Source organism: Astatotilapia calliptera, chromosome 1 (assembly GCF_900246225.1).
Source record: "Astatotilapia calliptera chromosome 1, fAstCal1.2, whole genome shotgun sequence".
NCBI classification, from domain to species: domain Eukaryota; kingdom Metazoa; phylum Chordata; class Actinopteri; order Cichliformes; family Cichlidae; genus Astatotilapia; species Astatotilapia calliptera.
This window is the reverse complement of record NC_039302.1, coordinates 24,088,544-24,101,238: the sequence shown is the minus strand read 5'-3', so window position 1 is coordinate 24,101,238 and position 12,695 is coordinate 24,088,544. Positions and strand designations below refer to the sequence as shown.

General features: G+C 42.9%; 1 protein-coding gene across 2 annotated transcripts in view; it reads right to left on the bottom strand.

Moving 5' to 3' along the window:
* Positions 1–12,695, bottom strand: part of galnt2 (UDP-N-acetyl-alpha-D-galactosamine:polypeptide N-acetylgalactosaminyltransferase 2) — a 74,896-nt gene that overhangs the window by 24,326 nt on the left and 37,875 nt on the right. Inside the window, exons 2-4 of one of the 2 annotated variants that reach the window (XM_026170872.1) lie at positions 6,188–6,275; positions 5,495–5,521; positions 340–493 (exon numbers count right to left, since the gene is read on the bottom strand). In XM_026170872.1, coding sequence (XP_026026657.1) covers positions 340–493; positions 5,495–5,521; positions 6,188–6,275 — 269 coding nt within the window. The remainder of the gene's footprint in view (positions 1–339; positions 494–5,494; positions 5,522–6,187; positions 6,276–12,695) is intronic. The other variant, XM_026170883.1, reaches the window with a different exon arrangement.

Genomic DNA, 12,695 nt, shown 5'->3' with positions numbered 1-12,695 from the left:
GAATCCAAACGAAGTCATTTTATGATTTTGTTCTGTCCGTTACAACAAGCAGAACAATACGCAGCTTTTACAGCCTGTGGGTTTATTTTAGCACTAAGGCAGACAGTGTCTGCTCCACTGCTACTTCCTGGTTTCCACTGTAACCACAATAGCGAGAGTTCCTGAGAGATCTTATCCAGTCTGGGATCAATTAGTCAAATCAACGAATGTGATAAGACAGCATGTATTCGCAAAAAAAAAAACCCCCTTTCGATCACCCATGAAAAAGCAGAAGTTAAGAGGGATGTCATTGTGTTTCACATATTAGCTGTGTGTGTGTGCAGTGACACAGGTACGTACTGATCATGTCTCGTGTCTGGTACAGCTCTGTCCATTCGGAGTTTGTCACTTTCCACCTGGTTGAACTTGTTTCTGGCGTAGGGGTCTTGACCTGGCCGGACCACCGTGGCTCCAACATACAGATCCTGGTCAAAATCCTGCCAGCGCACCTTACCTGGATGGACACACACACACAAACACACACACATTAGGCACATCTCCAACCAGAGATATCCACAATAGATGCGCGGCACACACTGCTTCCCAGTCAGTTCTGTGACCACTTGACCAGGCTCATTCATTTGAAGGTGCCATTTCCTTCAAGGTCACCTTTTTGTGCACCAGCAGTGACTTGATTTTGGGTTTGATGTGGCCAAAAAGCAGCATGCAGCACGGGTCAGATTGTTTCTCTCAAATGTTTTCACTTCATGTGCCTCGGGACATTACAGCAGAACTTTGTGTTGACAGTCTGGCGCAAAAGCCACTGTGACTGTCCACGCTCCTACTTCAGCTGAAAACTACTCTTTGATCTCTCGGTCATAGCCAGAGACACAGCTCTCATCACAAGCAGCGCTTCTTCACAGGACATTTGGGTCATTTTGAAAGAGAAGTTGATGTTTGTATTGCCAGGGTGCAGCCTAAAGATAGCAACCCTAAAAGGAGCGCAGGTGTGTGCGTGAGAAGACAACATTCAAAAGGTAAAACTGGGTAAATTTAAATCAGGTTTGCTTTATGATTCTAACCTCAGATCTTTTTGTAAAAGCGCCGTCTATAATATGATGCTATAAACCCACAAAAGTGGTATATTAAATATTCAAATGCACTCCAAAAATATTAAAAACACTGGTGGTAAAAAACTGGTGAACCTAGGTTTTAATACGAAATATTTTCTCATGTGAATTTCTGGGAAATCACGTTAAATAAATACAGCACATCCAAAAATAAAAGCCACCACCAAACGCGATATTAAAACCTTCAACAAAGGCTGCAAATGCGTCTGACGAATGAATGGGATTACAGATCAGTGGGAATATGAAATGTAGGAGGCAGCCTGGCTGATGCAAGAATCCTTCACGACTGACAGCGAGGAAACCTGGCTGCTTCAAGCTGCTGCTTGACGAGGCAGCGACATGGCACTGAGGAAAGCTGACATGAAATTTATGCCGCCTGTATGCGAAAATACGCGGGAGACAACTCAGCCGACAGGGCGAGACTACTTTGGTAAAGCCAGGAAACACAAAAGAACATTTAATATGCACCGCAGACAGTCAGGGGGGGAGCACTTGTTAATTTGTTGCAGTTTAGAAACATGATTTATAAGATCAGTATAAATAAAAATATTTTTTTAGTGTTTTGTGTCGTGTCAGTTTGACCAAAATACTGAAACGCTGCAGAATAAACAGAGAAAGCCGTCACGTTTAGTTTCACAGTTTATCTCCGACTATTGAGACGCAGACACACACCAATAATAACGCAACTAATTAGCTGGGTGCAGCTGTCACGCTAACAACTCGAGCATGTGGCAGTGAGAGATTACGCCATCTCCCAGCATAGATGAGCGCGTGCATGGCAGAGAAGTTGAAGAGCGCGTGTGCGTCTGCGCGCGTCTCCTGTGGCAGCACGTGAACGTGGTTCGCGTGTCAATTAACCGAAACTCGCGACTATGATCCGCTCGCGACTGTGTAACGGTGCCTCGGAGACGCGTGCGTCAGAGTGTGTGATGTCCTTGCTGATATCTGTGTTTAGTGGCAGCGAGTAAGCGATGTGGTGAAATGAATGTTAAACCCGGGGTTGATTACTCCGCTTCCTTCAGCGGATTAACGCTCCGCTCTCTCCGGGTTTGCCCCGTTTTTCTGCTGTGTTCGCGATACCGCGAGGCCTCTTCGGCAGGTACATCTATGTGCGCTCAGCCTCTGTCATGCAGTACTGGTCAATGATGCGATCAGCTGGCTGAAATTATAGCTGTTTGAACAGCTTTCACTCTCACTCCGACTCTCGGTCGCTGAACTGTTTCAGCCCACAGCGGCTGACTGGTTGTTGTTTTTGTTTGTTGCCGCATTTTGTAGAAATCCCTCATCACGTTTCTAAGTGATGCTAACTGCCAAAAAGGATTCAAGCTCAGTGTCATTCCCCCAGTCTGTGCTGAACCATGAGCCCTCACTGCCTAGCAGACAGCTCAGAGGGCACCAGTGCTCGATGTGTATTTAATGGATGCGTTTCAATTGAGATGCATCCTGATCCCACTGCCTGAACTCCAGCACCAATCTGTGCCACTGCTCCCGTGCACCAAGTGATGCATTCACGAACCTGCCACTTAGTCACTGTAGTCACTGAGAAGGATGTTGATTAATATGCAAAAGCTAAAAGATTCCCAAGTTATTGAGTTTGGCGTTACTGAAGCTGTGTTACTATTTTAGGCTTAAGTGGGGAAAAGACTGCTTCCCCATGTGCTACAAAACACTCCGTAGATTCATAGGACTGCGACTGCTGAAAATGCGCCCACATAGAGTCATTTATCAAGACTCACTACGGCACTTCATCTATAAATAAATGAATACTCTGACCAACACTGCCACTGTCTGCGTCTTATTCAGCAAATAGCTAGAAAGAAGTAGATAAATGGAAGGGCGTCAAATCTGAATTTTTATAACGCGTTTTCAGCAGATTTAGAAACTAAAATCGCAGCAGAGAATTGGATCGCTCCACTTGCAGGGACTGAGATTAACACACCACAGTTGGCTAAAGCTTGTGACAAGTTAAATCACTATAATAACAGAAATATGCGCTAAACACACAGACTGAAACAACTCTGTTGTTTCACTGGCACAAAGACTAAAACGTTTTGGGAAGAGGTCGAGGTGACGCGTGAGAAAATTTGTTCAGAAAGAAATTCCACTGGACTCTGAGCCGCTTCGACTCCTTTGCATCCACAAGAACATAAATATGAAAAGTAAACAAAGTGGCGTCAGCTAAAGTTCTAGCCAAAAATCTATAAAAGCATCATTTTAAATAACTACACTCAGCAGCCACTTTATTAGGCCCACCTAATCAGCAAATCACATGGCTGCAGTTCAATGAATTTAGGCATGTTGACATGGTCAAGGTGATTGGGGAAATAATTATTTGATCCCCTGCTGAATTTGTAAGTTTGCTCACAAAGAATTGAACCCCCCCCATCACATATCTGGCTAATCACACAAACAGGTGTCACCTTCTAACTGAACTTCTTACTGATAACGTTGTAGCCTGTTCCAGCCTCATTCACGTCTACAGTCCTGTCCCTCGACATCATCTGACAGCTCTTTAGTCTCACACATGGTGGTGGAGAAGTTGGACTGAAAGAAACTGATTTTGTAGACAGGTGTACTAGTTTAAATACTTTAACTTGTGTAATGCGTTTTTTTCCTGGTATTTTGTTTTTTAAATCTGTTTCAATTTAAAAAAAAAAAAAATAGAGATTGTTCATTTCCCTGGAAGTGAGCAAACTTACAAATTCAGCAGGGGATGAAATAATTATATACCCCACTGTGAGTCTGAATGTGGGATGGTTGTTGGTGGCAGACTTGAATACAGCAATATTTCCCAGCACTTTGGCGAATCGAAGCTATGAGGAATTAAGGGAGTTCTGAAGGCAAAGAGGGATCAGCCTGGTACTGACGAAGTAGCCGGCGAGCGCAAATAAATGTTTAGTACCAGACAAGACAAATGATGCCAAACGTTCACTAGAAAGAATAACACATACTGAGAGCTTTGAGGAGTTTTTTCTTCACTTTGTAAAGGATTCGGATCTGGAAGAGGGCCAGTGCAGGCTTGTTTTGACTTCTCTGAAAAAATTTTTTTCTTCTTGTTTCAGAGGATTTGGATGTGTTGAATGGAAGGAGCATGCTGTTGCTCCCTCCCCATCTTAGTCATTTTTCCCCCTTGTTTGAATAAAACATATTTTTGGCATGCTCAAACGGTAAAACGATAACAAAACGCTTAAAAACAACCATGAAAAATAACAAGGCGTCAGTGCAACAATGAAACATTTCTAACATACTCAGAGTGACACCGTTTAGTACATTTTATGCTTTAATTTTTTTTTTTAAATGAAGATCTGAGGTATCGCCTCACCTTTTTACTTTATAATGACTGTCTGAGTAGGATTAGATAGAAAACAAAACATAACCAGCACCCATCTTTGACGAACCCAAAGACTTACTTATTTACTCTGTTTTTATTAGTAAATCTTTTACTCTTCCACGTATCTCTTAGGCTCCATCTCCTTGTTCTCTTGCTTTCTCAACACTTTCCTTCTGTTTTCTTTCTGCTCTTCTTAAGTGTCCTTGTGTGCTCTGGGTGATGTTGTGATACGCTGTCATTGCTGAGTGTAATGTCACCCTGAAATTGAAATGCCCTCACTTCAACATTCAAATTGGATAGCATTGCTGGATCAGATAAGAGAGTGTGTGTTCAGCGTTCGCAGGTCACGGGCCTGTGAAGGAGGGGCGTTGGCTGCTTCTGCTGCTTTGAGTCAGCCTGACGATGGGTGCTGAATGAGAAATCAGATTCTCCTCCTGCTCTCCTCTTGGCTGCTGGACACTGAAACAATGTCTCTCAGAGTTTGGGTGGAGACGCATAGTTGGTTTGTGGGAAGATCGAAATTGGCTGCCTGGATTATTTTGGACAGGCAATCGGCTCCAACCTGTTTTTAAGTCTGAACCATACAGATGTGCGTATTTCATTGGGTTCCCTCGCTGTGGTTATTCAAACACGATAAGGTTAAGGATGTTCATGTTCTACTGGTAATAAAACAAACTATGCTGCTGTGTTACCGCGTTTTGAAAAAGGAAATGGTTTCGGTTGTGGGAACATGATGCGGAATACTCTCTGGATACATGAATGTGGTTTACAGTGACTGCAGTGCACATGCTCTGCAGCTGGTATGCATTTGTGTCGTGCCTTTTCCTAGAGTTCAGTCACAACTGCAAGCAATGAGAAAGCGAACTCCACAGATCCTGAAGGATCAAGAATAAAAGATAAATTTGACACACGTGTGCCTCAGACATGAATCGTTCCTGCCAGTTAAAGGGAACTACTACACTACTTTTACAGGACAGCAGATCTCGGGAGCACTACTGCAAATGTACCACTACGTTAGCTACAAGTTTAAGAAGTTAAGAAGAAGACAGCTTACCAGAGCTCTGAAGCTCCATTCCCATGTCTGCACAGGACAAATTAAGCGTTATTAGGACAACACAACCAATGGCTGTCAAGATGCATTGTGAGCAATAAACTGTATATAAAAGCTGCCAAGCCTGACAAGTTAAGTAAATGTGATTTTTTTTCTGACAATGTGTGCTTGCAAAGATAAGAAGAAGTCTACTTCTTGCATGATTTATTACCCTTGCAAACACTTTATTAACAAGTATGTCATCTCAATTGCTCATATCAAACCTTAATTATGTATGATTTTTTTTTAATTATGGCCTCATTTTAAGTAAATACAGACAGTAAGCCACAGCTTGCTTTTGGCTCCACTAATTTACAAGTCACTACTGTATAAGAGTGAGCATCCACAGTTTTTACAGTCAGATCCACTCCTCCTCCTGTGATGTGTGGTTTAAAAAACAAAAACAACAATATACTGAAAGCAGGACTCCACCCCCCAATAGCTGAGGCCACAGTGGCTACATCCAAAACTGATATATGGTGTGTGGTTTTAACAAGGAGAAACAGCATCTGGAATAAAAACAGATGTTTCTCAGCCTGTTGCATTGACTCTATTGAAGTTGTAGCACCTCAGAGGTTTGCTCTCTGAATGTCCCCATTTAGCCGTGTAACTGGGCCAGAGAGGTTGTGATATATGATTTGTGGGGACGTTTCCTACCTGGTGGCAGTGTCTCCGGGCCGTGGGCTTTGTCGTCAGAGTTGTGACCTTTGGTCCTACCGGACAAGTCCCTGGACACCCAGTCATCCTGAAAACATTAAGAAAGGCGGTTAGTCACAGTTCTCACACTGTGAGCTTGGGTACAAACAGCAAACAAACCTGAAGCAAGGCAAACAGAAGTGAGTTGAATGTATGAACATCTGATTTGTTTGTATTTGGAAGCGCTGTGAAGATTACAGAGAGAAATGTGCAAGGAAAGACAAAATAGGACCTCACAATGCAACGTAACATGCAGAATGGAAAGAGCTCATTTTAGCTTCACTAGTTCAAGTCTTGGACACCGCTAGAGTAGCTCTGCGTGAGTCCCAGCTCGTAAATGATCCCCATTTATCTTCTACTGGACCTTGATGGACATTTTAGCTCTTCTATCTTTATAAGCCAACTTTGATCTGATTGGCTTTCCTTCAGAAAAAGGTTTAAACAGCAGGTGGGTGGCTGTGTGAGCAGAGCTGTACGCATGAGAGCACATTAAGGATATTCCCTCCCTTTGACATCAAACAGAGCAGTTTGAAACCAAGCGTTTAGACTTTTCTGGAGCCTGAGAAGCACCTCCAGTTTGAGCGCTCCTTTTTTCAGTGAAACCTCATGAAATCAAATTCACTATTTAGATAACAGGATGTCCAGCAAACATGGCTCTACTGGTCAAAGATGTTGAACGGTCAAAGCATTTAAAAATCAATAAATTATCCAGTCAACGTGTGCTTTAGAGCGGTTTCATCATCAGTTAAAATACGCACACTCCCGTGATCATCTGCAGCCTGTCAGTTTCTCTCCGTTAGCCATTTAAAATCAATGCTGGCAGCGATTCAGAGGTCGACTCGTTCGTTATTTCACTCACTAATTTGGCTGTTCCTTTCCTCCTCTTCTGTTCATGATTCCATAATTTCACTCATTCATTTTATCCTTGTAAAGTCATCTTCTGAGCCCTTCTGAGAAACACCGTCATTGTCTTGCCCACACCATTTGTACAAATGGACAGATGACCGAGCCACCCATCCATCCTCTTGTCCACATAAGTTACAATTAAAACCCACCGGATCGATACGCTGGCAGGGAACACAATTAGTAGCATTCACTCTGGGTCCAGGCTGCTGCCCTTGACTTCAGAAATACTATTATTCAGCTTTCTTATTTGCTCTGTAGCCCGCATTTCACCTTCAGCCTCTCCAAAATGTGTTATTGATCCGTTTTCTTTATGCCTTCAGGACAGGCAATAACGACGTGATGTCACAAACCACCGCAGACCGTACTCAGCTGTTAATTTCTACCTCTGACAGAAGGGCTAATAGGGATTTTCACAGCTTTTTTATGCATTAATATTAGCAAAAACAACTGCTGTTGTTTTCTGTGACTGTTGCCCATCATTTAACTGTATGCCAAATTTTTAAATCATCTGCTGTGGACAGAGTCTCAGTCTGTTCTGAAACCACAACCTTTTCTCAGTGACTGCAATAAGATTAGACCGTCCACTACCTGCAACAACTATATATAAAAAAATCCTACATAAAATCAATTTCTATAAGTGCTCAGGACAGATGAGTGTGCGCACAGTTAGAGAGTAATGTTCGGCGTAGGATAAAGACTAAAGCTGGCAGTGTACTTCCTGTGCAAACACAGTCTGACAGGTTCTGAGGGGTAAGAATAAAACATGGGGGCTGATTTTCTGGTAAAATAAAGCAACAAATTGGTGCAGGACTTCTTCCTGGTGAAGCAGTTTTCTGAAAAGGAAACAACTTGCAGACATTTTACTATCAACTCTTCAAATGCTGGCTGCATTATGAGCAAATAATAAGCCACCTTTCATTATAATAAGTGATTGAGAAGAGATCAAATTAAGATTATACTTGTTATAAAGGAACACACCCCCTTCTTGAATTCTCATTAGTTTTGATGATCTGTATTCTTTGCAGTCGCTGATCATACTCGTGTTTGCACAAGTCTTTCAAGTACGACCAAACACTTCAACGTGATTATAAGACAATTATTCATATCAGCCAAGGTGTCTCTTTGTCTCTGTCAAGACAAATTTGATGGCATCTATCACATCTTCACTCTCGCCCAGCACGCCCACCCCCACCAGGAAACTGTCATCTGTTTCTTTATACGTCTGGATGCCTCCCAGTCCACCGCGCAGACCCACTACAGAAGCAGTTACATGCTGAAACGCTGCTGTGAAAAGACCTCCATCTAAAGCATCTGTGCTTATGTGCAGCAGCATCATGCACAACATCAAATGTGCAAAGCAGACCTAGGCCAGTGCACAAAGACACTGGATAACCAGGGGATCTAACCTAACACAGCTGATATAAACCTTACCAGAGGACTTTATATATCATGAAATGAAAAAAAGAAAAGAAAAAAAAACTTCTAAATGAAGTCCTCATTTTTAATAAAGGCAAGGCAAGGCAAGGCAAGGCAAGGCAAGTTTATTTGTATAGCACAATTCAACAACAAGGTGATTCAAAGTGCTTTACAGAGACATTAGAAACAAGAACAAATAAAAAGCATGATTTAAAATTGAATAAAACAAGCAAATAAACTAACTAACTAGTTAACAAACAAACAAACAAACAACAGTATATAAAATCAAAACAGATAAAATCAGAACAGTAGATAAAATCAGTAGTTAAATGTAAGTTTTGAAATTTAAGCTTAAAGTGTGGATTTGGTGCTTTATTCAAATGCAGCTGAGAACAGGTGAGTCTTCAACCTGGATTTAAATAAACTGAGTGTTTCAGCTGATCTGAGGCTTTCTGGGAGTTTGTTCCAGATATAAGGAGCATAAAAGCTGAATGCAGCTTCTCCGTGTCTGGTTCTGACTCTGGGAACTGATAAAAGACCGGATCCAGATGACCTGAGGGATCTGGATGGTTCATACTGGGTCAGGAGGTCATTGATGTATTTTGGTCCTAAACCATTCAGAGCTTTATAGGCCAGCATCAGAACTTTAAAGTCTATCCTCTGACGGACAGGCAGCCAGTGTAAGGACCTCAGAGCTGGACTGATGTGGTCCACTTTTTTGGTCTTAGTGAGGACTCGAGCAGCAGAGTTCTGAATGAGCTGTAGTTGTCTGACTGATTTTTTAGGTAGACCTGTAAAGATGCTGTTACAGTAATCAAGCCTACTAAAGATGAATGCATGGACTAGTTTTTCCAGGTCCTGTTGAGACATCAGATCTTTTATCCTTGATATATTCTTGAGGTGATAGTAAGCTGACTTTGTTATTGTCTTAATGTGTTTTTCTAAGTTTAGGTCTGCATCCATCACTACACCCAAATTTCTCGCCTGGTTTGTGGTTTTTAGATGTATAGATTGAAGTTCTCTGGTGACCTGTAATCGTTTTTCTTTGGCACCAAAGACTATTACCTCAGTTTTGTTTTTGTTTAGCTGGAGAAAATTGTGGCACAACCAGTCATTGATTTCCTCAATGCATTTACCAAGAGCCTGTACAGGGCCTCGGTCTCCTGGTGACATTGTGATATATATTTGTGTGTCATCTGCATAGCTGTGATAGTTTATTTTGTTGTTGTTTATAATCTGTGCCAGTGGGAGCATGTAGATGTTAAACAGAAGGGGTCCCAAGATGGAACCTTGGGGAACTCCACATGTGATACTTGTCTGCTCAGATGTGAAGTTACCTATTGATACAAAGTATTTCCTGTTTTCTACGTATGTTTTGAACCAGTTTAGTACAGTTCCTGAAAGACCTGTCCAGTTCTCCAGTCGTTTGAGTAATATGTTGTGGTCAACTGTATCAAATGCTGCACTGAGATCCAGTAAAACTAGGACTGACATTTTTCCACTGTCTGTATTCAGACATATGTCATTAAACACTTTGGTCAGAGCGGTTTCAGTGCTGTGGTTCTGTCTAAACACTTCTCCTAGCCCTTACAATTTGTGGAGGTAAAGTGACCTACACCCCGTAGATTCTACTGATATTTAATCGCATCAGTAAAGCAGAAGGCCATTGTACAGTACACCATTAAACACTATGTCGTGCACTAGAGACATTTTTACACGTTTCTTTGCTACAGCAGGAAAAGTACAGGTGCTGATAATACTGAGTCTGTTAGAGTGATTAGTTCCAATTTTTTTCTTCATTAGTTTCCATTTTTAATTCATCTCAAGATTTTTGTTTCAGTTCAATTTAACTCCATTCGCTTGCTTCAGTTTAGCTTTTAGTATCTGGAAATGTAGGTTTAGGTTTTATGAGTTTCTATGTTAGTCTTTTATTACTATACTGTGGGGTAGCGGGGTATTACAAAAGATCTTAGTCACATACAACATATACACCAAAGCCTCCGATTGGCTGCTGTGCTGACAAACCTGAGGAAAGTGAAAAAGACTAAAACTGAGGACATCTATTTTCTTCTGCTTATCCAACTCTGGGTCATAGGGGGCGGAGTCTATCACAGCTGTCATGAGGTGAACACCCTGGACAGGGCTTACAGAGAGAGAGAGAGAGACAACCATTCAATTTAATGATTTAGAAGTGCCAGTTAACCTAAAATGCATGTTTTTTGACCTAAAGAGGGGAAGAGGGTACCGAGATTAAACCCACACAGGGACAGACTCCACAACGAGGCCAACGGTTTTTAGTTACATCTCTTCTTTTTTCAGCGATTCACTGTGGAAATGTCTTTACACTGACACAACAGGAAGTTTCGCCGGTCTGGCCCACTTACGGTCGAGGTGGGCTGTATGTGGCCTACGATGTAAAAGGAGTCCAACATCCCTGATCTATCAGGAGTGTAGCTTGGCTTATTTGAATAATGAAGGCGGTTCCTTGTTCCACACGGATATCTTCTCGCTCCAAATCTGTGACCTTGCAACCTCTTTAGCCATCTCACAACATACCCAGCAGGTCTGAACAAACTCAATCTCGCTCTCTCTTTCTTTGTCCCCAAAAGGATTCGTTTGTTTGTTTGTTTTTTTTAAACAAAGAAGACAGTTGGAGATGGAGGTGAGCAAAAAGGCAAGAAATACTCTTAAAATAATAGCTGGAAGATGAAAGAGGAGTCAACCAGAGAAAAGGTAATTGGAGATAAAGTTGGGGGAAAATAAATCCCTGGTACATTTGAGGCCATGGTTCTCAGCCGGAAAAGGGTGGAGTGCCCACTCCGGGTCGGGGATGAGTTCCTGCCCCAAGTGGAGGAGTTCAAGTATCTCGGGGTCTTGTTCGCGAGTGATGGGAGAAGGGAGCTGGAGATTGACAGACGGATTGGGGCTGCGGCTGCAGTAATGCGGACGCTGCACCGGTCAGTCATGGTGAAGAGGGAGCTGAGTGTAAAAGCGAAGCTCTCAATTTACCGGTCGATCTACGTCCCTACCCTCACCTATGGCCACGAGCTGTGGGTAGTGACCGAAAGAACGAGATCGCGGATACAAGCGGCGGAAATGAGCTTCCTCCGAAGGGTGGCTGGCCTCTCCCTTAGAGATAGGGTGAGAAGTTCGGCCATCCGGGAGGGGCTTAGAGTAGAGCAGCTGCTGCTCCACATCGAAAGGAGCCAGCTGAGGTGGTTCGGGCATCTGGCAAGGATGCCCCCTGGGCGCCTCCTGGGCGAGGTGTTCCAGGCATGTCCCACCGGGAGGAGGCCCCGGGGCAGACCCAGGACACGCTGGAGAGATTATATCTCTCGGCTGGCCTGGGAACGCCTTGGTATTCCCCCGGACAAGCTGGAGGAGGTGGCTGGGGAGAGGGAGGTCTGGACCTCTTTGCTTAGGCTGCTACCCCCGCGACCCGACCTCGGATAAGCGGATGAAGATGGATGGATGGATGGACATTTGAGCTACGTGCTTCCCGTGTAAACTTCTCTCTGACTTATGGGAAGTACTCTCCATCACAGATCACACCAAGATAGAAAACGTTAGGAGATAATGAGAACAATGCAGTGCTGTAAGGAGCCAGGCATGTGATTTATCAACAAATGGTTACTATAAATATGACAAATCGCTGATTGAGACATGATTTAAATAAGTAAGTAGGGAGCAGATGTTGACGAGCTATTTTTATAGCTCACATCATATGAACGGCTTGAAAACCTCTTAGTGAAAGTGGCCTCAGCCCCTCTTTGGCTCTCCTCAAAGCACAAAAAAATGACTGATTAGAATGATGTCCACTTAAAGAGAAATAAAATCAACCTCAGTGATGCACTGTGGGCTTTTGGAAACAGAGAAAGGCACGATGTTGAGCAACTGTTAACCCCTTGATGTCGGGTTCATGTGGTTTGTTCTGACTGTTAATTGAATCTCAATGATTTTTCCACAGCATCAAACTAAGCTGCAACCTCTGGGGCTAAAAAATAAAGCCAACACAAAGTGCTAAGAACTCCAGTTCCTCTAATAGCTTCACGAGGCAGGCTCCAAAAGCTAATTTCCCCTTCATAACAACTGTACTGGGGTGATTTTCTTTTCTGTCCCAACAACACATTTGGATTTTGTTAAGACT